Source organism: Arachis stenosperma, chromosome 2, assembly GCF_014773155.1.
Source record: "Arachis stenosperma cultivar V10309 chromosome 2, arast.V10309.gnm1.PFL2, whole genome shotgun sequence".
NCBI classification, from domain to species: Eukaryota; Viridiplantae; Streptophyta; class Magnoliopsida; order Fabales; family Fabaceae; genus Arachis; species Arachis stenosperma.
Genome location: NC_080378.1, coordinates 114,080,211 through 114,106,488, shown reverse-complemented (window position 1 = coordinate 114,106,488; position 26,278 = coordinate 114,080,211). Strand labels below are relative to the sequence as shown.

The 26,278-nt window shown below is 38.7% G+C and overlaps 1 protein-coding gene and 1 pseudogene across 1 annotated transcript; both read left to right on the top strand.

Moving 5' to 3' along the window:
* The first annotated feature begins 1,606 nt into the window (after window positions 1–1,606).
* LOC130963486 (uroporphyrinogen decarboxylase 1, chloroplastic-like) lies at window positions 1,607–4,147 on the top strand. The gene is made up of 3 exons (XM_057889595.1): window positions 1,607–1,743; window positions 3,213–3,390; window positions 3,914–4,147. The coding sequence occupies exons 1-3, from the start codon at window positions 1,607–1,609 to the stop codon at window positions 4,145–4,147; spliced, it is 549 nt and encodes a 182-aa protein (XP_057745578.1).
* Window positions 4,148–16,436: 12,289 nt separating this feature from the next.
* On the top strand, window positions 16,437–18,101 carry LOC130963485 (cytochrome P450 76T24-like; annotated as a pseudogene).
* The last annotated feature ends 8,177 nt before the right edge of the window (window positions 18,102–26,278 follow it).

Genomic DNA, 26,278 nt, shown 5'->3' with positions numbered 1-26,278 from the left:
CACTACATACATGTTGTGTTGAAGATATTCAATCCTCAACCATAAATGAAAAGATTTTGTCGTAGTGCTATATATATATGGTGACTTCTGTGGTTCACAATATATATGTAGCTCTATAGTGAATTAGTGATATATATATTCAAAGGTAGGTTCATCACATTGCTTGCAAGTTGAACCAATAATACTTTAGTATCGTGTGATAGTTAGTAACACTACAACAAATATGGCCTTTAGCAACGCCAAATTTTGCAACGCCTTAAAACCGTTCTCTTAGATAGGTTTAGACAACGATTTTTTAAAGTGTTACTGTTGAATTCCATTTTTCATTATTTTATAGCAACAAATTAAAACCGTTCTCTTTGACTATTTTAAGGAACGGTTTTATAACTGTTACTATGATTTGTTTTTAAGCAACGGTTTTTTATTGTTGTTTAAATAATTGTACAAAAGAAACACATAAAAACCGTTGCCAAAATACTACACTTTAAAACCGTTCTATTAGATGATTTTAGACAACGGTTTTTACAATGTTGCTGATGAAGTTCAATTTTTTATTACATTATAGCCACAAAATAAAACCGTTCTCTTTGACTATTTTAAAAAACGGTTTTATAACCATTACAACAGTTGTTTATCAAACAATAATTTTTTAATATTATTTATATAATTATACAAATTAAAAGATACATATAAAAATAATTATAAATAATCATACAAATTTAAATAATTTATTCTATAAATACTAAATTTAGAAAATACTCAAAAACTATTGTTATAAATATATAACACATATTATTTTTAGAAAATATAAAATTAAAATAAATTTATAATAAATATTATATATTTTTGCTATAAATATATAATGTAACATCTTACATTTTTAAAAATCTAAATATAGATAAATTGTGATTTTATCTTATTAAATTTAAATTTTATAATTTTAAAAATTATTTTATTAGAAAATAATAAAAGAGATTCAGAAATAAATTCATTTTGAATCAATTAATATTGTTACGTAATTTTATTATAATGGAATATTTTGTATAATTTTAGTAATTAAAAAATAAAAATTTTGTATAATGGAATATTCTAAATTATTATTTTATTTTAAATATTTTATAAAATTATTATATTATTATATTATTAGTAGTCACCAAAAAAAATTATTAGTAAATATTTTACCATAATTCTAAAATTATCAAATAAAACCCTAATTTCACAAAAATCCTAAATTTGTTACTGAATCCCTGAACACACTTACCGAAAACGAAACAAAAGGAAAGAGGAAACGAAAGAAATGGAAAAAAGAGAAGGGGGAATCGGGGAAGAAGAAGGGAAGGAGAGGGAGAAGAGCGCGCCGTCGCTGCGCCCTGCCCGCCTGTCGCCGCCGTTCCGTGGAGCCGCCGCCATCGTCGTGCGAACCGGAGGTGTGGAGACGGAGAAGAGTGCGTGCGAGAGAGGAGAAGTAGCCACCATCGTCGAGGACTCCATCAACGCCGCTGAAGGTCCTGACCGTCGAGCTCGTCGTCGCCGTCGCACCTCCCATCACTGCCACCACTGAGGAGCTCGAAGAGAGAGAAAGGGTTCGCACAGAGAGAGAAACACGATGAGGGAGGAGGAGGTTGCCTCTATTGCTGCCAAGCCGTTGCTGGCGGGGTTGGGTTCGCCGTCGTTGTTGAGCTGTGTGCCGCCGTTGGCGTCTGGATCGCCACTCTGTTTCTGCTGCAACTCGCCACTGTCCTGGTGAGCTTTACCCTACGAGTTACTTTGCTGTCGCCTAATATTGATTTTAATGTTGATTTGGTAGAATGCTGTTCTGATGTTGATTTAGTAACTGGTTATTTGGAAATGCTGTTGTGATTTTATTTTGATTTTAAGATTGATTTAGTATGTAATTATTTCTCTGGCAATGCTGCTCTGCTTTTGTTTTGATTCCAATTGCCCTCATACTCAATTTCACCAAACTAGACATACACTTACCTTGAAGCAACTTGGTCTGATCATTGGCAAAGGTCAGTTATTCATTATTATTAGTAGCTTGACATTGTGGTTTAGTTCTTTTACTTTTATATTCATTGCAACAAGAGGAACACTAAGATAATTCCCCAATTAATTAGCAAAACGTATGGTTGATATACTTGCGAAGATCTCTTTTCTTTGTTTGGATACATTTTGAGAACAAAGAGCTCTGAATTTGTCAAAATTGACCTTTATGCCTGAAACTTTAAGTAACTAATCCAAAGTAGAAACAACCCTTTGCACTTGAGTTTTCTTGGCTTTACAAAATAAAATAAAATCATTTGCAAACATAAGATGTGATTGTGATATATAAGGTCCTCCTCAAAAAATAGCAACAGAATCCCAACTACTTATGCTGAAGAAATATTATTCCTCAAACCTACAACTCCTTGATTTGTAATGTCGAGCTATAGAGTAGTGGCTTCTCTTAAGGTGTTAAATCCACATGAAGGTAGTTCGTGGCTCAAGGAGTGAATATCTTCAATTATTACATCTATCTTCCCGCAATCATTCCCACTCTTGATTCCCTCTGATTCGGCCTTATGTGTTCTTGATCATAATTGCAAACGACCTTGTCCCCTTCTTTTCAGAGAAAGCAGCATCAACGTTAACTTTCAACCAGTCTTCACTACTTGTAATTTTCTTCCTGGTGCTCTTTCTTTCTGTTTTGGATTATTTGCCTCTTTTTTATTAGGACTGCTGCATTTGCTATAGCTATTCTAGGGTCTGGTTGACTATGATTGAAAATGGCTGTGTTTTTTATTTTCCAAATGGCCCATACAAGTTAATCTGTTCTGTAGCTACTTTATTTGTGTGATAATAAAGGTGACATTGCTGGTCCCTAATAGCATTCAGTTTTAACAAATTTGTTGCTTTAGATAGTGGTGCAAATTGTTATAAGGTTCTAGGAGAGGGTAATTCAGGTATTTTTGAGTCTTTGAGATGAATCAATTAATAGAGACTGTTGAAGTTGATTGATTGAAGGCATGGAGAAAGAGGGGAAAAAGTTCTGTTAATAATTAACATTCATTTGTATGTTTTACAAAAATGAGTAATATTGTTCAAATTTGGGAGACTGTTATAAGCATTTCTTTCTCTTGATTACTCTTTCATTTTTTTGATTATACTCATTTAAGCAAGAGAAATTCATGATTTTTGTGGTGATTTTGTCTTCAGATCCTCTGCTGGTGAAGGCTGCTATACAGCACCACATTTATTGCAGACTCTGCTCTCTCATTTGGCGCAAGCAATAGCAGATTATGTTGTTTTCCAAGTGAAGTCTGGGCTCACTGCATACAAATATTTGATTCATGGGGTGGACAACTACCACCTGATATGTGGGAACGCTGGTCAAAGCCTTATATCAAAGAGGTAATGTAGAAATAGTTCTAATTTATTTTCATCTTATTGAAATTGTGTTCTAATTTTTCAAACTGTTCTATTTGGGATCCATGTCATAGCAAGCCTAAGTGTATGTATTTCAACTTTTGCTTATTTGTTTAGTTGAATATTTGAACTAGACAAACCATGTGTGGCTTTCAAAGGTTTGTAATGATTACAGGTTTTGTTTTATGTAAATTATTGTTTTGTTCCAAGCTCTCATGATTGTCATTTGGTTGGTAAATAATAAGATGAGCTAAGAGCTTGTAATTTGTAAGCATCCAGTGGTAAATAAGCTCACTGGATATTGATCTTGGTCTTCTGAATTTCGGAGAGAAAGTCCAAATCAGAGGCTACACCTTCAAACTTTTTTATTTAATTGAAACTAGGTTGCTGTTAGTGCATCATCATCATTTATAAAACATAAAATATTTGCGAATTGAACGTTGGGCGCAAGATGCTATTGTTCCAAATCTTTTCCTCTTTTGCCATTTACTGATTTCTAAACATCCAGATTGTAGATTTGGTCAAGAAAAGATGCCCTGAGACACCTATTGTTCTTTATATAAATGGAAATGGTGGCCTCCTTGAGCGTATGAAAGATACTGGAATTGATGTTATTGGGCTGGACTGGACTGTGGATATGGCAGATGGAAGAAGAAGATTGGGTAGTGGAATAGGTATGCAGGGAAATGTGGACCCTGCCTACTTATTCTCCCCACTTTCTGCCCTCACTGAAGAAATTTAGACGTTGGCGATTTAATATCTTTTTAACTCTGACATTCTTCACTCTTGATAGTCATATCCTTTACCTGTTCAGCCTGCATTTTTCCCTGTTCATGATTTAGATTCAGTGCGACTGTCAAGGTTAGTATTCACAAATACCTTCCCTGATATTTGGTTAACTATCTGCATAACTTTGTGTTTGTCTTTTTAATGCTTAGTATCCAGGTTTTCTAATCTGCCAAAAATGTTTATACAGATAAAGATCAGATTTAAGATTCTTTCTAGTTCTTTATGTGGAGCAGTTGCCATTGAAGCTAAGAGAGTCCACTCAAGCTGTTACCACACCAACTTTGTTTATGTGGAGCAGTTGCCATTGAAGCCAAGAGAGTCCACTCAAGCTGAGTTACCACACCAATTTTGTTGAAGAAAAATGAAGAAATTGCCACCCTTAGGCTATAGTATTATGGTATTTTGAAAAATGATGATATATAAGTAAAAGTAGTTATGACCTAGATTAGTATTATGTTATTTTGCAATGATGATATAATGTGATTGTGGATCTTATAACAATTTTTATAAGTCAAAATTAATGGTAAATGTTCAATTAGTTTTCTTTAATAGTTTGATTCAAATAGTTTAGGTTATTTATTGACACTAAATTAAAAAAAAAGTTGGAAATTTCATTCACGAGAAAATTCTTATAAATAAAGAATTATATTATAAAAAAACCGTTGTCAAAAGTCATAAAAGGCAATGGTGTTAAAACCGTTGTCAAAGATAACTATAAAATGGCAATGATATTAAAACCATTGCCAAAAAGTGACACTAATGGCAACGTTTTAAAACCGTTGGCTTTGTGAATAATAAAACTACAACAGTTTAAAACCGTTACCTATCTAGTTATGGTTTTAGACCGTTACGTCATGAAAGAGAACGGTTCAAAACCGTTGCTTATTGAGTAACGGATCAAAACCGTTGTCTAAAACTTTCCGTCAAAACCGTTGTCTATGCCACTAACTGTGGCAACGGTTTTTCTGTTACCGTTGCCTTAGGTAAAAAACCGTTGCCTTTGAGCATTGGTAACGGCCGCATATACCACAGGTCAAAAACCGTTGCCAAAGCGTTGCCTAAAGTTTTGGGAACGGTTTTTCAATCTATGACAACGGTTTTTGACCGTTGCGAAAAGCCTTGTTTGTTGTAGTGTAATTTGGTATGTCATATAGGCTTATTACTTTTCTTATGCCTATAAATTAATAATTTTTGTTTATTTGTTGAAAACATACACACTGTTATAAGCTTCCCCGCCTAGATATTTTTTTAATTTGCAAGGTCAATGGAAAAGTAAATCAGTTCCTCCAACAAAAATGTGGCGCGTATTGTATCACGAGAAGACTAAAGAGATTTTGGGAGCTGTTGTAAACATGTGGATTATGTAATTATTTATAATATATACGATAATATTACAGAAATAAAAAATAACTAAAATTTATCTTATTTAATATTTACTAATTGAATGTTAAATAAGATAATAATTAATAAATATTAAATAAAATAATTTTGACTGTTTTTAATAAATTTTTTTATTATTAAATATTTCTGATTATAATATTATGTATAATAACTGCTATGATATAGAGTCTTAGTTTATAATAACATTTTTTTTTTCAGAAGAAACGTATTTGCAGATTTTTCTCTTTCAAAATAAATTTGTGACATTGAGATTCAAACTGCTAGTTAATATATATAATGGATATGTATGCATTTACTCAAAAGTTAGTTATTGATGCCACACCTATTATCATCATCATCATCATCATCATCATCTAATTAAACATCTAATTAAAGAACTTTCGTTCAGTTGTCTCAAATATCCGTCATTCATTTGGATATAATAATATAAAGGTTTAATTTTTTTAATCATTATAATTTTATCAAATTTATAATTAAATTTTTGTAATATTTTTAATTTTATAATTAGATCTTTAATAGTATAAAAAATATTAAAGTTAACTAAATATTTTTTGTAAATTAAAGATATCTATAATTATAAATCTAATTAAATCTTTGATTTATAAAAAATATACAGTCAACTCTAACATTTTTTACCACATGTATTTTACGAAAAATATTCTGTTAATTTTAATATTTTTAACATAAAAATGACTTAATTATAAAATTAAAATAATATTAAAATTTAATTTTAAAAAAATATAAAATTTTAACTAAAAATTTAATAAACTTATAAAAACTAAGAATAATTAAACCCAATATAAACAGTTCTACTAATCTATCTTTCTGAAAAAAATATACATTTCGTTAAGATTGGACACCCAAAATATCCAGATGAGCACATTAACCTGATTACAAATCTCAGATGGAGTCGTTTCTTCAAGCCACATGACGTTGGGACTGGTAAGGGCCATCCTAGCAAGTATATGTGCCACACTTCATTGATTTTTTTTCCCCCCTTAAATCTTTCAATGGCGAATTTTGGTCATGCATTTATATTCGATAGATAAGAATTTGGCTTATATGCATATACGTATATTCAAACTAACCACCAATAATATTCCTATAAGATTACTTCATAATGCATCCGAGATGATCAGGACATTGGTGATGAAAGGAAATTTGCACCACCCATCAGCTGCATATCCATTACCAAAATTAAATTGTCGGTGTAGAATAATTCAACAATCTAATAAGTAAATTAAGATAATTAACCGAAAATTGGAGAATAAATTATTCTTTATGTATTTACATATAATATTCTATTTGACATGTTTTTAGTATTTTGTTTTTCGGTATCTGAAAGCTAAGGAATTTGATATTTTTTAGTATATAAAATAAAAAAAATATTAAAAGACTATCAAAATTTATTATTTTTAGTCGTCACTTAGTTATTAATTCAATTCTTTTAGTTTAATATTTTTAGTCTAATAATCCAACAACATATTATTCTATACTTTTAAATTGATAATTAACTGATGACAAAAAATAATAAATTCTTATAACTCTTTAGTATTTTTCTATAAAATAATATCATCTTTAAATAATCAAATTTATAATTAAATTTTGGATAAAAATAAGCGTCTAAAATACACATTAAGTACATTTTAGAATTACTAAATTATTTTTCAAATTTTACATTGTTATAACACAAAAATTAGTGCGTTAAGTTAACAATGAAGTTAGGTAGCCAAATGATTTTAAATCAAGTTCAACCTAATTACGCTTATTGTACGTGCACTTCTTTAACATTGTCGTTATCTCTTCTTTAATATTATTATAACCATTCATATTATTTTTTTTATCGGTATAAATTTTTAGGATGAATGATTTCATAATATGGTATATTAAAATAATTCTATATCAAAAAAATTAAAATTTAATTTTTGATAAACTCCAAAAAATAAAAAAATAACATATAACAAATTAGAAAAAAAAATCTATACAAAATTCAAGCAAACACAAATGTTTAGTAAATAGATGGATAGACAAATGTTTACTAAACACGTTTGCAATTTGATATATCCTAAGGGGAATATTCACCGCATACAATTCTGTTACCGCCTGGCCCAAATGTGACATGGATCGGCCCGACCCACGAACCACCCGACTCGAATGGTCGGGTGCGAGGCGCCCAAAGGCTGACCCGGACACGCGTCCTGGACAGCTCTCCATCACAGCTGTATAAGGAAACTTCGAAGAAAATGGGTTCGGCCCTTGTGGGACTCGCTTCTGACACGGTATATATGGGGAGGGTCCTACTCCTCCCCCAAGGTACGTCACATACCACTTTCCCACTTTTCACCTGCGCACTTGACTGACTAGAGCGTCGGAGTGTCTTTGCAGGTGACATCCCACTCTCCATATCGAGACCTCGGCAGCTCGGCTAATCCACCTCCAGCTCAGCAGCACGCCAGGAAGGCGTTTCCCACCACCTCGAATCATCAATCGATCCGTCCAGTACCAGACAACCGAACATTGGCGTCGTCTGTGGGGATACCTGAATGGATGTCACATCCGGTGCAGCGGAGCTCGGTGGCAGGGCCGAGCCCAGGGGGCAGCAGCCTCCGCGGCGACCTCTAGAGAACGCACGAGATCCCCCCGCGACGAACTGGGACGTCCACCCGGGCCGTTGAAAGGCGCCCCTTCGGAAGAACCGGCAACGATAGTGCCCGAATAATGCAGGAACTGTGCCACAGAGTGCAGAACCTGGAGCGTCAACTGGCGGAGCAGGAACGTACCCAGCGAACCTCTGACCCAAGCTACTCCCCCTCTCCCGAGAGTCGGGGGAGGACCTCCCAGAGAAGCCACTCTCGGCGCGCGTCCACCCCAATATATGAAACAGGAAGTAGTTAGGGAGACAGTGAACTCCCGAGGAGACGACGTGATCCCTTCATATATGCCCGAAATAGAAGAACGCGAGCTACCGACAAAGAACGGGAGGGGAACGAAGGCAGGTCCGAGAGGACACGACAACCCGTGATAATGGGTGCAACCCCCTTCCATCGCTCCATCCTCGAGGTCCGACTGCCAAAGCATTTTGACAAGCCGACGGACATGAGGTACGATGGAACACAAGATTCCCACAAGATCCCCAGGAGCATCTGACGGCCATCGAGGCCATGATGAATCTAGAAGGGGTAGGCGAAGAGGTCCGGTGTCGCGCCTTTCCGGTCACCCTAGCCGGACCCGCGATACGGTGGTTTAACAGCCTCCCGTAGGGATTCATCTCTAGGTTCTCAGATATTAGCCGTGCCTTCTTGTCTTAATTCACGACCCGAATCGCGAAGGCAAGGCATCCGATCAACCTACTTGGGGTGACCCAAAGGCCCGGGGAGATGACCAGGAAATACCTGGACCGGTTCAACGACGAGTGTTTAGAGATCGACGGCCTAACCGACTCGGTGGCCAGCCTGTGCTTAACGAACGGGCTCCTGAATGAGGACATCAGGAAGCACCTCACCACGAAGCCGATATGGACAATGCAAGAGATACAGGGTGTGACCAAGGAGTATATCAACGATGAAGAAGTCAGCCAGGTCGTAGTCGCCAACAAACGACAACCCTCCTACAACCAAAGCCAGCAACATGGTAGCGGAGAAAGACAGAAGGAACACGCCAGAGATGGCCGACCGAGCAAGACACCCAGGCCGTTCCCTCGAATTGGGAAGTTCACCAATTACACCCCCTCACCATTCCCATCGTAGAAGTCTATCAGTAGATAGCCGAGAAGGGGATCCTGTCGAAGCCCCGACCTCTGAAGGACCGGACAGGAGGAAATAAAAACTTATATTGTGATTATCACAAAGGCTACGGGCACAAAATGCAGGATTGCTTTGACCTGAAGGATGCGCTGGAACAAGCGATCAGGGACGGAAAACTGGCCGAATTCTCCCACCTCATCAGGGAGTCGAGGAGGCGAGATTGCGACCGCAAGGGAGAGGACAGAACTCGCGTGGCGAAGCGACGCCACGAGTCAGAAGATAATGAGCACGACCTTACCATTGTGAACGTGGTAACGGCAAAAGACGCAGCTCCAAGGTCGAAGTCAGCGCAGAAGAAGGATGCCAAGGTCCTCGCGATCTCATCCTCTAGCCCCGCGCTAAATCTGAAAAGGACCCCACCCATATCGTTTGGACCAGACGACCAGTGGTTCGAGGAGATCACGGAGAACCCACCAATGGTCATCACGGCCAGGGTGGGAACAGGCTTGGTTAGAAGGATCCTCGTGGACACCAGCGCTGACTCGAACATCATGTTCCGCAACGTGTTCGATGCTTTGGGCCTCCGGGAAGCCGACCTAAAAACCCACCAGCACGGTGTAGTAGGCTTAGGCGACCACTTCATAAAGCCTGATGGAACAGTGACCCTACCTGTCTCCATAGGGTTGGGTCGAGAGAGAAGATCGGTGATGGCGGAGTTCGTAGTCCTCCAAGACTCGACGGCCTACAACATCATCATGGGGAGAAAGACCATCAATGACCTCTAGGAAGCGATCAGCACAAGAATGTTAGTAATGAAATTCGTCACGGATAGAGGAGCTGTGGGATCCATAAGAGAGGACCTAGAAACGGCAGTCGCTTGCGACAACGCCAGCCTCTCCCTGAGAAAGAAGTCCAAAGAAGCGTCAGGAGTGTTCCTCGTCAACCTAGATGCTAGAGTCGGCGACAACCCTAGACCCGAGCCAGAGGGGGACCTGGAAAAGTTTAGGGTCGGCGACACGGAGGAGAAGTTCACGTTCGTGAACAGAAACCTCCCACATGAATTGAAGGAACCTTTAGTGGAAATGATTAGGGCCAATGGTGATCTATTCGCTTGGACGCCAGCCAATATGCTGGGGATAGACCTCCAATTCATGTCACATCACTTGGTCGTCAAGCCAGAAGCCCGACCAGTGGCTTAAAGGAGAAGGAAGATGTCGCAGGAAAGAGCGGAGGAGGTGGCCAAGCAAACGGCCAGTCTCCTCGAAGCGGGGTTTATCCGAGTACTAGACTACTCAACATGGCTGCCCAATGTAGTTCTGGTAAAAAAGAACAGCGGGAGATGGAGGATGTGTGTGAATTACTCCGATCTCAACAAAGTATGCCCCAAAGACTGCTACCCCCTTCCCAACATCGATGCACTCGTCGATGCGGCGGCGGGGTACCGGTATCTAAGCTTTATGGATGCCTATTCTGGCTACAATCAGATACCGATGCACTGGCTTGACAAGGACAAAACAGCATTCATAACATCGGAAGGAATCTATTGCTACAAGGTGATGCCATTCGGGCTGAAAAATGCAGGGGCCACCTACCAAAGGCCGGTGAACAAGATATTTAGCGAACTCATAGGCAAAACGGTGGAAGTCTATGTGGATGATATCCTAGCAAAGACTACACGGCCTGACGACCTTCTGAGCAACCTGGGAAATGTGTTCGCATCCCTCTGACAACACGGCATGAGGCTCAACCCGCTCAAGTGCGCCTTTGCCATGGAGGCAGGAAAGTTTCTAGGATTTATGATAACCCAAAGGGGAGTGGAAGCCAACCCTGAAAAATGCCAAGCAATACTCCAAATGAAGAGTCCGGGCTGTGTCAAAGACATTTAGAGGCTGGTAGGAAGGCTCACCACGTTATCCCGCTTCCTGGGAGTGTCAGCAGCGAAGGCCCTACCCTTCTTCAACCTGATGAGAAAAGGTATAGCGTTTGAATGGACTCCTGCATGTGAGGAAGCATTCAATTACTTCAAGGAGATCTTGGCAACACCTCCGGTACTCGGGAAGCCTAAGGACGGAGAACTGCTATACCTATACCTGGCCATAACGGGGGAAGTCCTTGCAGCGGTTCTGGTGCGGGAAGAGGGGAAGGCTCAGCAACCAGTCTACTTCGTGAGCAGAGCGCTACAAGGAGCGGAGCTGAGGTATAGCAAACTGGAGAAACTAGCACTAGCACTCCTGACATCTTCCTGTAGACTAAGGCAATACTTCCAGGGCCACCAGATTGTCGTGAGAACGGACCAAGGAATCCGGCAAGTGCTCCAAAAACCCGATTTAGCGGGAAGAATAATGACTTGGTCCATTGAGCTCTCCCAATATAATTTACGATACGAACCTCGGCATGCGATTAAGGCACAAGCAATGGCAGACTTCCTGGTAGAAGTGACAGGGGACCCAACCGAAGAAACGAGCATACGGTGGAGGCTCCACGTGGACGGGGCCTCCAACCAAGCGTCTGGGAGAGCCGGGATCATCTTGGAAAGCCCATCTGGGGTCATATATGAACAATCGATCAAATTCGAGTTCCCCGTATCGAACAACCGAGCAGAGTACGAAGCCCTCTTGGGAGGCTTAGCCCTAGCCAGGGAGGTCGGGGCAACGAGGCTGGAAGTATGTAGCGACTCACAGGTCGTTACCTCACAAGTGAATGGAAGCTACCAAGCCAGAGACTCGCTGTTACAGAAGTACTTAGAGAAGGTCAGGGAGTTGAGAAAGCTATTCGAGGAGGTCACAATCCAACATGTTCCAAGGGAAAGGAACACACGGGCAGACCTCCTATCCAGGCTAGCAAGCACGAAACCGGGAGTCGGCAACCGATCTCTCATCCAGGGCATGGTAAAGGAGCCAGCGGTTGCCCTCCACTTGACAAAACTGGGTCCCTCCTGGTTGGATCCCATCACTAATTTCCTGGAAAGTGGCAAACCTCCTGACGACGAAAAAGCAGCTAAAGCATTGAGAAGGGAGGCAGCCAAATACGCGATCATTCAGGGACAACTGTTTAAAAAGGGACTCAGCCAGCTCCTATCGAAGTGCCTGCATCCTGACCAGATGGACTACGTACTCAGAGAAGTCCACGAAGGGTGCTGCGGCCACCACATCGGGGGCAAAGCCCTAGCGAGGAAGCTCATCCGAGCCAGATACTACTGGTCATCAATGATGGCAGATTCCAAAGAATTTGTGAGAAAATGCGTCAAGTGTCAAGAGAACGCCAACTTTCACAAAGCACCGGCTTTCGAACTAAGCTTGCTAACGTGTTCCCAACCTTTCGCACAGTGGGGAGTCGACCTCTTGGGACCTTTCCCGGTTGGCCCAGGGCAAGTCAAATACCTCATAGTGGCCATTGACTACTACACCAAGTGGATAGAGGCCCAGCCGCTAGCCAGCATATCCTCATCCAATTATAGAAAGTTTATGTGGAGGCTGGTTATAACCCGATTCGGCATCCCGAAAGTCGTCATCTTAGACAACGGGACGCAGTTCACTGACAAGAAGTTCGTAGAGTTCCTCACCGGTCTGGGCATAAAGCAGAAATTCTCTTCGGTAGAACACCCGCAGACAAATGGTCAGGTCGAGGCCACAAACAAGGTCATATTGACAGGCCCCAAAAAACGGCTGGACGGCAAAAAAGGTGCATGGGCCGACGAACTCGCCTCTGTCCTCTGGTCGTACCGAACAACAGAGCAGTCGTCCTTGAAAGAAACCCATTGCTGCCTGACACACGGGGTGGATGCAATGATACCCATCGAGATAGGCGAGCCGAGCCCACGACTACTTCTGAAGGGAGTAGAAAAAGCTGTGGAAAAAGACCTAGTAGATGAGGCTAGAGAGATAGCCCATTTGGCAGAAGTAGCGCTAAAGCAAAGAAAGATCCTGCGTTACAACACCAAAGTGCTCAAAAGAGAATTTGAGCAAAACGACCTCGTCCTAAGATGCAACGACATCGGGTTGCCGGCCCCAGGGTAAGGCAAACTGGCGGCAAACTGGAAAGGCCCCTACAGGGTCAAAGAGGTGATTGACAGGGGCGCCTACAAGTTGGAGGAGCTCGATGGCAAGGAGATCCCGAGAACTTGTAATGTGGACAACTTGAGAAGGTTTCATTCCTAGCTCAAACACGCCGATCAGGCGACCAAATGAGCTAAGTAGTTCACTTTTGATAAGTACCTTTGTTATGACAATAGACTTGTTTAACTATCGATTAAAGTTTACTTGTCAAAATTTTCACTTGTTCCGTTTACCTTTCTTTACTCAGTCGCCACGCAAACAACAAAGTTCCTCGCAATGCGTGTTAAACGGGACAACAGTACGCGGCCTCGGGACTGATCACCCCGGGAGCCCTCTAAGCTAACGCCATAGCAAACAGCTACAGCAAAGCCACGACCCGGCTTCGCCTCGGCTTCGCCAAAATACCAATAATACAATAAAACGAACACGAGCGACAAGCCAATACCAACAAAACGGTAACAAAGCAAAACGAAAACGCTATCAAATGAACAAAAAGATAATAATCACGAGCCAACCAAGCGGCCATCAAAGTGTATTAAAAACAAAGGTTCCATAAGTTCCACAAAGTCACCCAACCCACAAGATGCAAAAGGAAATTATTTTTTGGGCATATCAACGATCTTACCGTCTTTGATTGTCTTGAAGACCCCGATAGCCGACGTATCGAAGTCAGGAGCTACGACTTTAACCTGGGCTTTAAGGGCTTCCTCAGTCGCCAAGATCGCGCCTTTCCCCTGTTTCACGACTTCCTTATACTTCACTTTCCACTTTGCGAGCTCGGCCCGAGCAGCCTCGGCCGACGAGACGGCCTCATCGCGCTCCTTCTCCATGGCAGCCACCCTCCTTGAGCAGTATTGACTTGACCCTCCAACGGTGGCATCAGACGCCTGTAGCTTTTCCTCAGCAAAGGAGGCTCTCTCCTCGGTAGCACAAAGCTTCTCATCAGATTGGGAGAGTTGCTCCTGAAGAGTTTCGACTTCAACCTTGAAATCATTATTAGCCTTTGCAACTGATTCAAGCTTCCTACGCATGGACTGCATTCCAGATAACTCAAACTCGGCCTTCCGAGCTATGATGGCACCGCGAAGGAGAGTGCGATACATCCACCTCGCCTGCCCAGTAAGTTTGGTTTCATAGAAATGCTCCTCCGTACTAGGAAGCAGTTGGGAATCTATGAAGTTCCCGGCGTCGAAATTTTTCTCCATCACAGTGAGAGCTCCTTCGGGACTAGAAGACGGTTTCCTCTTCTTGGGGTGGGGAACCTTTTCCACGTCGTCATCGGTTGGTGGATTGGAGACCGAACCCTCGGGATCCTGGACTGGCGCCTCGACCTCCTGGGTCCCGGCTTCCTGGGCAAATGGAGCCTTGTCCTTATCCCTAGACGAAACCACCGACACTCTCGTCGACCGTCTCCTCATTACTCTCGGCTAGAAAGGTTTGGAACAAATCCTGGAGATCCATTTCTTCAGTAGACATCCCCACTGCAGCGGAAAAAGAAACCGTTTAGTCATGAAGATGTAAAGCAAGGCAGAGCAACAAGTAAAGAATACAAGTTAAAACTATTCATAAATATAATTTCTAGCGACCTCCCAATCACCCATAAGAAGGTGAGGGTTCACGTGGTTCTTCCCAAAAATGGCCAACAACACATCGGCAGTCTTTTTGTCCACATCGGACAACCCTTTGTATGACACCTTAATGAAAGAATTAGACCCTGCCCCGAAACTCCAATAGGTCGGGATGAGGCGTTCCCATTCTAGTGACAGCCAGAAGGGATGACGACCTTTGACGGGACGAACTTTAAAATACTTGTCCTTGAACCCGTGATAAGAATCTTCAAACAAACCGAAAATCCTCCTGCCCTGGGCAGATCGGAAGGACATAAACCGCTTCCTCGCCTTCCTCTCTTTGGAAGGATTTGTGAGGATGAAAAGGTAAAGGAAAACGTTGACGGACACTGGCAGCTCGAGGTACTCACACACCATCTCGAAATAGCGGATAGAGGCCCAACTGTTTAAATGCAGCTGCGACGGTGCCACGAAATTCCGGTTAAGGAGTGCCATCTGGAAAGCAGAGAAAGGGATGCGAACTCCCACTTGGGTAAACATGGACTTGTAAAACCAGATTCAATCGGCGATCTGGGGAGAGTAGAAATTGAGTTTGTACAGCCATTTGTGTGGGGCAGGCACAAAGACGTCATAGTTGGCCTCCTCGTCAGTGCTCCCGCACAGATACTCGGCCTGACGAAACTCGGTTAGCTCCTCCTCACCCATCTGGTTCGGGGAGTCCCTTTAGTCGGAAGTCACCCAAGCATATGGGTCGTAATCCGCATTGGAGGTAGAAGCTCGGGAGACGATGCGAGGCATACCTACAGTGGGGGTACCACTTGGTTAGTCTATGAGGTCGGGAGCTCAGAAAAACCCAGAAACTACACTTAACCTATTCTGCAACTAAAATCAAGCATGGCTAAAACAAAATCCAGACAAAAGCCTACCCTGGAATGGTAACCCCCCTAACACACCTACTTGACACTAAAGGCCATCCACCATACAAAATCAAGCAAACATCATGCATATAGAAGAAACAATGGCAAAAGCAAAATGAACACAAAGCGGAAAATAAAAAAATGAATGCTTTCCTAGATTGATTATGAAGATTTGAGGGAGAAGGCAAGAACAGCACTCTGGAAATTTTTGGAGAAGAAGAGGATGGAGATGGCTGGAGCGAAGGTATGAGGGATGCTAAAACAAAACGCAAAACTATTTTAAAACTGCCACTCAAAGAAGCGCGAAAAGCCTAGGGGCAAGATAGTCTTTGCACACATGGTTTTTAGCCCATTATGAGCATTTAATGCTCTGCGCGAGGAACGAGGCGACGAACGGTCATCCCAGCAACAAACAGACACGCGCGCAAGAGGCATATCCTCTCCATGGATGGCCGACCTGGCGACAACGTGTGAAAAAAGAGATAACACGCCACCAACAACCCTCACGACTATTACTGGCGCGTTGGGAGAACTGTTATGTCCTGGCCCAAATGTGACATGGGCCGGCCCGACCTACGAACCACCCGACCTGAACGGTCTGGTGCGAGGTGCCCAAAGGCTGACCCGGACACGCGTCCTGGACAGCTCTCCATCACAGCTGTATATGGAAGCTTCGAGGAAGGTGGATTCGGCCCTTGTGGGACCCGCTTCTGATACGGTATATATGGGGAGGGTCCTACCCCCCAAGGTACGTCACATACCACTTTTCCACTTTCCACCTGCGCACTTGACTGACTAGAGCGTCGGAGTGTCTTTGCAGGTGACACCCCCCACTCTCTATATTGAGACCTCGGCAGCTCGGCTAATCCACCTCCAGCTCAGCAGCACGCCAGGAAGGCGTTTTCCACCACCTCGAATCATCAACCGATCCGTCCGGTACCCGACAACCAAACAAATTCTTTTGTTGACCGTATATCTTGAAGACAATAGAAATTAATTTTCAAGTGCTTATACCTACTGTGAATTTGTAGCATCTGTGTGTTAATTACAGAAGAAGTAGAAGAGAGAATGTAAAGACATTTTAAAATGTCCCTTCCTTAGTCATGTATTTGTATCCTCTATGTTCATGGAAAAGACATTTTTCAGAGCAAATTTAATAACTTTGTTATACAGTTTGATGAAATAATTGAATGGCACATGCAGGACATATAGATACATATTTATATATTTTAAAATAATAAATATAAAAAATTAATTTTTAATTAATTAATATTAGTCAATATTTATTATAAAATTATTTTTAAATTCTTATTTTTTTTAAAAAAATTAAGATTTAAGATTTATAATTTAATATTTAAATTTATAATTTAAAATTTAAAATAAAAAATAATTTCAAATAAATTGACTAATAATATTTCTGACTACTGGCCAACTAACTACGATTTTTCTAGTGATGAAAAGTTTTGTAGTAAATAAATGATAAAATATAAAATTAAAATTATTATACTAATTTTTAAATAATTAATAAAAACATAAAATTAATTTTTTAATCAATTTATTGATTTTTCTAATTAATTATTTCAGATTTTATTATTGGGTGGAGTAGAAACAACACAAACACCATAGAATGGGCAATGGCAGAATTACTAAGAAACCCAAAAAACATTGAAAAGGTTAGAAATGAAATTCAACGAACATGTCCTTGGAAAAAATGAACAACTTGAAGAAAAACATATTTAGAAACTTCCATTTCTAAAAGCAGTGGTAAAAGAGACTTTTCGCTTACACCCACCTACCCCATTATTGGTACCACAGAAAGCACAAGAGGGTGTTGAACTATGTGGCTTCATTGTGCCTAAAAATGCATAAGTTTAGGTCAATGTATGAGCTATGGGAAGAGATTCAAGTATTTGCACAAATCCTAATGAGTTTATGCCTGAAAGATTCTTAGAAAGTGAGATTAATTTTGAAGGACATGATTTTGAACTAATTCCATTTGATGCTGGAAAAAGAATTTGTTCTGGATTGCCAATGTCTTATAGGGCTGTGCACATTTTGTTGGCATCACTACTTCATTGTTATGATTGGAAGCTAGCAAATGAAGATGAGGAAGAGGGTTTGGATATGTCTGAGAACTTTGGACTTACGTTGGGTAAGGCTCAATCTCTCGATCAAAGCTATTCCCATACAATCATAAACATCATGATGATGATGTTTACATAATGCTTGATTCTCCATATTAATTCTCATGTTAATTAGATAAACACATTTTCTTTGGCTTCTATGTTATTTTGTTTTAGCAACCTTTTCATTTATGCATATGTGTGTATATATATATATATATATATATATATATATATATAAATAAGTTTATGATATTTGTCTGTAAGGTATGTACACGTTCATTACAAGAAAATAAGTTTTTTGCCATGTTTTTAAAGCGTGTCGAAAAGTGCAAAAAAGTGTACCAATAGCTTTTTGCTACGCTTTTGGAGCTACCGGTATGCTTTTGAAAGGGTCACATCTGCAAGCGTGTCGGTTGATCTATCGTCACGTTTTTTTCGATTTGTTGGCACGCTTTACATTTTGCCACGCTTTTATCTATTTAAAGCGTGCCAAAAAATAGACATACAGCCACGCTTTTAAAGCGTACCAAAAGTGAAAACTTGTCGTTACACTTTCAAAGCGTGGCCTAATCCTTTTCAAATAAAAAAAAAAGAAAAAGTAGAAAATAAAATAGAAATATTAATAAATTAATCTTTAAAATAAAATAAAATACTAAAAAATTAACCTTCCATTGATTTATATGGATTATGTACATAATAAAATATGAATGTAACATTTAAAAAAAAAATTCAACTTCCAAAATAAAAATTTAAAAAAATTACAATTCTATATTAAAAAAAATCTAATCTAATTTACTTCTTCTAGTAACACTAGGCAACATATATAATTTTTTCTATATTAGAAAAAATCTAATCTAATTTACTTCTTGTATGATCATATATGTCATGAAATTATTTATTTTAAAAATTTAAATTAATAAAAATATATGAATAATTATATCTTTATTAATATATTCTACTATCTTGATATTTTTTTTCTTTTATAACAAAAAAAAACTGAAAATTTTTTAAATGTTCATAATATATATAGTATTAATGTACAACGGTAATTTGTTGAATACTTTTTTTTTTAATCAAAGATAATAGCTATAAGAAAATAAGTGTTCAAGTTATAAGACTATAGCACATAAAAAAAGAGACTCCAAAGTTATTACCCAAACTAATTTAATAGTTTTAATAGAGGCAAATAAATTGCTAATAGATGAAGAAAGAAATAACGTGAAAAAGAGAGAAAACTCAAACATCACAGGCGCACTTTACCTTCTAGTACGACACTGATGTGGCAGAGACGGTCAACTGCTCTCATTATCTCCATGGGATTCAATTTGGTGTTCTCAAAAATAAAGAAATTTCTTGATTTTCATACACTCCAACAAAGATTAGCCAGCAACTGTTGATCCCTCTTTCCCTTCCGTTGCTGCTTTAGGTAAGAGTTAATTGATTTCCATCCTTGCATAAAATTATTGAATGGATTAACTATTAGTGGGCTACTTTTCCAAATTTTCTTTGAATTTGGATATGTAAAAATACAATAGTTAATGATTTCAACATCAGATTAGCATTTAGGACACGTTGAATTAGTGTTTGAAAAGCGATGGTAGAGTAACTTCATCATTGGGAGACGTTTATGGAGGGTTTTCCATCATATGAAGATTTGAACTTTATATATATAGCACTTAGAATTTTTCAGATACTCTTCCATACTTCAGGATGTTAAGCTATGTTAGGATTTAGCTCAAAGGGCACATGAAAAAATTAGTACGCAATTCTATATCCTGAAACTACACTATACTATTTTGACTTGTTAAGAGCTCACTGTAATCATCTTCGCTTTCATCTGGCTTAATTGAAAATATTTTGTTATCGATCTCGGGGAGAACAAATCTTCAAGCAGGTTTTGATTCCAACTCAGATCATCTCTCAGGAGATTTTTAATCCTGTGCACAATTAAACCTGAAGGTGAGTCAGAAAGACCCGCATTAATTCTAAAAGGGCAACCAAGAATCTTCGAAGACACGGGTTGAAACACCATTTCCAATTTTCGAAACTAACTCGGTCCCTTCTCTAGAAGACGTCTCTTCAGTAGATTCTGCCAACTCCAAGATGGTAAGTGACCTATTTTAGCATTTGTCAAGTCACCATATCTAAAATATTTACCTTTCAAAGTTCTTGTAAGAATTGAATTTGGATGTTTAATGATTCTCTAACACTGTTTGCTTAGTAGAGCTAGGTTTTGAGCCCTTATGTCCTTTAAACCCAGACCACCTTCTTTCTTAGACTGCGTCATTTGATTCTAACTTATCTACGCCATTAGTCTCTTTGAGCCCTTCTAACTTCACCAGTAACTATTGAGAATGCTGTGAATTTCCAAAATTAATGAATCAGGCAAACAAAAACATGATAGGGAATAGTTATGAATTGCTTCTCCCACCACTCTGAGCATAATTTGTCTTCCTCAAGCTGATAAATAGTTCCTTTTCCAGCTTTGGATTTTTTTTCGAACTTTTTCTATGATTTCATTAAACATAGCCTTCTTAGACTTATGAACTAGGGATGAAAATGAGTTTCTCTTTGCAGTATCTTTTTGGTGGATTTGGAGGGATATGAACAATGACATCTTCCATCAAGATGATCCATGGAGTAAGGAAAAAATTGTTCACTTGGTTAAACATGCTACTCGAGATTTCTCTAATGTTGTTACCAACCAAAAACATATTATTCCTTCTTCTTTAAAATATAATTGGGAACCACCTCCAATGAATGTTTGTAAAGTGAACTGCGATGCAAGCGTTTTTGAAAATGAGCAATTAGCTGACTTTGGATGTATTATTAGAGACAGCATGAGAATTTGGATAAAAGGTTGTTTTGCCAGTATACCTCTTTCTAGTGTTCTCTGTTGTGAGTTTCATGTTATTTGGAGAGGGCTTGTTATGGCTTGGGATTGTGAGTGCAAAGAGGTCATCTGTGAAACTGATAATCTTGATGCGTTTCTTCTTGTTTCGCGAGGCACAACCAGCATGATTAGGAATGACTCTGATCTTCTTGACAAAATCAAAGAGATGCTCCAGCGCAATTGGACAGCTACTTTAGTTCTCATTTAGTGCACAGCAAACAGAGCGGCTGATTTAATGGCTAAGACTGTTGCTTTAAACAAGCAGGTGTATCTAGAGTGGTTACTGTCCCCTAATAATTTAGACATTATTATTAGAGAGGAGTGCTACTCTTTTTCTTAGATCTTTTTTCTTTGTGTTATGTTCAGTCACCAAAAAAAAAACTCTTAAATGGAGTTTAATATCGCAACAAATTAGTTCTTGGTCTACCAGGTTAGGGGATACCGTGAAAAACAAAAAAAATAAAAAAATAAAAAAACAAAATTTCTTACACTATTGCGCAATTGCTGTCTGCAAAATCGTAGGAACCACTGTATAACAACACAAGTATTAAGTCTAGCCATTTATTAGATTTTAGCTTTAGTTGAATTGAGAGAAAAAAGAAAAAAAAAGAAGGAAAAAAAGTTTTTGTCGCAATAACTCGTAGTAACAACATTAACTGTTTGAATGAAGGTAGAGATATGTTGATGATCAGATTAGAACTTGAATTAATTTGTTTTGTTTATTATATTAATATGCGTATAATATCATTCACTACACCAAATTAGTGGTATAGCTGGTATAGCTACGCTAAATTTGTGACCCTAATTCTAAGGGTTTCCATTAATTAACATTGTAACACTTATAGTATATTCTTTTTGACCGTCAGTAATGGAGTTTATATCTCTCTCCAACTTTCATTTTACTTTCCATTTCTTCCAAAAGCTTGTTTGCTGCCGTTTGAGATGAGATGAGAAGAGACTAGAAATAGAGAAAGTAACATCATAATCTTCACCGTTGCAGTTTGCATTCGCCGTTCACCATCGCAGTTTGCGTTCACTGTTCACCGTCGCTGCGTCACAGTTCGCGTTCGCTGTTCACCCTTGCGGTTCGTGCTCGCCTTTCACTGTTCGTCGTCCCTCGCGTCGTCGTTTCTCTTCCCCTCTTTTATGTGTTCAAAACCTAATTTCCTATTTGGCGACTTTTTTCTTCTCTTCCAACCCCACTGAACACTGATAGTGAGTATTTAATTGTTCTTCTACTATATTTTTTTTCTGTAATTTCTTTATTGTTGCTGCAATTTACCGTTATGATTATATCCTCATGTTCATACTTGCCATTGTTTCTTTGAATTTTCTTATATCATTTTAATTTTACCTGGACTCAGCATGTTCGATGAAATGCTTCAACCAGATTTCTTTAAATGCTCTATTTGTTATTTCTTCTCTTGATTCCTTTGATTTTTTTTAGGCCAGCAAGTTCATAATAATAATGTATGTGTGAGTACCAAATTGCCAACTTGAAGAGAATTATATGATCTCTAATTCACCATTCTCATGGAAGAGACATGTGTAGTACATTTAATTTGATGAGATTGAGATATTGTAGGTAGCTAGGAGCCTAGGAATCAAATGTAGAACCAACCAAGTATTTATAAGAGTTAGTTGTCTCATAATTGTGATAGAAAGTAGAGACCAATAGATTAAGTTAAAAACTTAAAATGGAACCACTATAGACTATCTGTCTATATGACTGATTTTATTAATAGTTTTAGTGTTTCATACACTTGTTAAACTTATCACATTTTTTAATAATGGTAACAATACTAAAATAATAATTAAAAAAATTGTGTCTTCCATGTGCATATAACTATTCATTAGCAAGAGTAGGATGGTATGAGATGAGACAGAACCTTATCTGAATCTGAATGTAATCCATTGCACACAATTCGATGAGCATGGGGTAAACCATTATTTTCTAACTCACTCATGCTATGGTGCGGATATCTTCTTATTTCTTCTACTCAATAAACTAAGTGCATCAATTTATTAAAATGGCAGCAGTTAAATTTATGAACTCTTGCTAGACATAAATTGTTCTAAGGACTTGCTACAAAATTGTATTCAAAGGAGTTGATTAAAAATGATCAAAGTATAGATTGATCAAAGTATCGTTAAGCCTTTATTATTGATTTGCTTCACAGAGCTCAGAACTAGTTATCTACTGTTAGTGCTTAAAAAAACAGTAAGAAAGCAACTCTAGTTTTTTGTCAAAAGTTGAAGAATTACTGGACAAAGAGGTGAGATCTCTAATACATGTTTGTTTCAAACCATTGTATTATTCTAGTTCTCTTTTCTTTCCCAAGTTTTCAACTATCACTATAACAAATTGAATATATAGCTACACTTATTGTTATTATTCTTAGTATTGAAAAAGCAAGAATAGCATTATACTAAATCTATATATAGCTGAGGGGGCTCATAACAGTGGTAAGGTTATGTGTTACTCTTAGCTTGGATGTAAGTTGAATGTGATGAATGAGTATAAATTTTCTATGACAATTATTTGTAACATTTTCACTTGATGCTTTATTTATTTTTTGTTACTATTGTTAATTATTAAATTTTTCTATCCATTTGGGTAGTTAAATGATGAATTTAAGCGCTCCCTGTCAAAGAGTGTTATCAGATGCAGAATAGATTGCTCATTTTCTTTATTGTTTCCTAAAAAAAATAATATAAAAATATAACATATAATTTGATTGACTTGTATAAATCAAATCACTTTTATAATTCAAATCCTTATTGCTCATTTTCCTTATTGTTTCCTTAAAACTCTGAAAGTAGAAGGGAGCCTCTATTGACGAACTTCCAGGACTAGCTTCCTTACCCAATAACTCTTCACTTTACTCTTTTTTGTTTTTCAAAAACATTTCTTCTATTTTCTCATGAATCGTTTTAGATTTTCATTTGATTTGAGAATACTCGTTTTTATCCGTGTTGTAAGTAAAAAAAGGACAATTCATTTTATTGCATCAATAAAATCTGTTTTTGAAAAAAAAATTGACAAAATGCTAAAATTAAATTCTAAAGTGCTAGGAAAGCATCTTCAACAGTAAGATGACATGGTTAAGACTTTATTATGATGAAATAAATATTATGAATTTGTTAATTAGACTCATTTTAATTAATTGGTTTTATATTAGCGTAAACAACAACAACAACAACAACAACAAAGCCTTGTCCCACTAAGTGGGGTCGACTACATGAATCAAACGACGCCATTGTGCTCTATCATGTATCATGTCTACAGAGAGACCATTTATATGTAGATCTCATTTGACCACTTTATGTATGGTCTTCTTAGGTCTTCCTCTGCTTTTTGCCCTTTGTCCATCTTCCATCTCATCCACCCTCCTGATTAGATGTTCTATCGGTCTTCTTCTCACATGTCCAAACCACCTGAGACGCGATTTAACCATCTTTTTCACAATGGGTGCTACTCCAACTCTCTCCCTTATATCTTCATTCCTTATTTTATCCAATCGCGTATGACCACTCATCTATCTCAACATCTTCATCTCTGCCACACTCAGCTTATGTTCGTGCTCCCCTTTAGCCGCCCAACACTCCGTACCATATAGCATAGCCGGTCTTATAGCGGTGCGATAGAATTTACCTTTAAGTTTTAAAGGCACTTTTTTGTCGCATATAAAACCAGATGCACTCCGCCATTTTGACCAACCTGCTTGGATCCTTTGATTTACATCCTGTTCAATTTCTCCATTATCCTGTATGATGCACCCAAGATATTTAAAACTTTTAACTTTTCGTAGGATGTTTTCTCCAATCTTCACCTCTATATTGGGGTTTTCCCTTCTCAAACTGAACTTACATTCCATGTATTCCGTCTTGCTACAGCTTATGCGCAGACCATACACTTCTAAAGCTTCTCTCCATAACTCCAACTTCTTATTTAGGTCTTCCCTTGACTCTCCCATAAGGACGATATCATCGGCAAAAAATATGCACCATGGTTCAGGCTCTTGGATGTGCTCTGTGAGTACTTCCAAGACTAATGTGAAAAGGTATGGACTTAAGGATGATCCCTGGTGTAATCCTATATCAATAGGGAATTCCTCTGTCACACCACCTTGAGTCTTCACACTAGTTGTGGCCCCATCATACATGTCTTTAATTGCCCGAATATATGCGACCCTTACTCTCCTCTTTTCTAAAACCTTCCATAAGACCTCCCTTGGTACCCTATCATACGCTTTTTCCAAATCAATAAACACCATATGTAGATCCCTTTTATTACTACGATACCTCTCCATCATCCTTCTTAATAGGTATATCGCTTCAGTGGTAGATCTGTCTGGCATAAATCCAAATTGGTTCTCTGTTACTTGTGTCTCTTTTCTCAACCTCCGTTCTATCACCCTTTTCCATAACTTCATAGTATGACTCATAAGCTTAATCCCTCTATAGTTTTCGCAACTTTGTATATCCCCCTTATTCTTGTAGATAGGTACCAAGGTACTCTTTCTCCACTCATCAGGCATCTTCTTTGACCTTAAAATCTCATTAAAAAGCTTGGTTAACCAGTTGATGCCTTTTTCTCCAAGACCCTTCCAAACCTCAATCGGGATATTATCAAGTCCTACTGCCTTGCCATTTTTCATCTGCTTTAGAGCTTCTTTTACCTCGAAGTCTCGAATCCTTCGATAGTAGTCAAAGTTTTGATCTTCTTCCCTTGTGCATAATCGACCAAGGCTCGGAAGAGTCTTCTGTCCCTCATTAAATAACTCGTAGAAGTAGCTCTTCCACCTTTCATTAATCTTCTCCTCTTGAGCCAACGCCTCTCCATCCTTATCCTTTATGCACTTAACTTGATCCAAATCTCTCGTTCTTCTTTCCCGGCTCTTTGCGATTCTATATATACCTTTTTCTCCTTCTTTCGTGCCCAAAGACTGGTAGAGACCCTCATATGCTCTTGTTCTTGCTTCACTTACAGCTACTTTTGTCTCTTTCTTAGCCGCCTTATATTTTTTCCAGTTATCTGCATTGCGGCATAAAGACCACTCTTTAAAGCATTCCCTTTTTATCTTTATCTTTTCTTGTATACTCGCATTCCACCACCAGGACTCCTTATCTCTTGGTCCTATTCCTTTAGATTCACCAAAACTTTCTTTTGCTGTTCTTCTAATAACTTCTGCCATCTCCCTCCACATATCTTCCGCGCTTTCATTCCCATCCCACTTTGCCTCTTCTCCTACCCGTCTTAGGAAGCTTCTTTGTTCCTCACCTTTCATCCGCCACCACCTCGTCCTTGGGTTCTTCGTATGATGTCTTTTCCTCAACTTTTGCTCAACGCGAAAATCCATGACGAGCACCCTATGTTG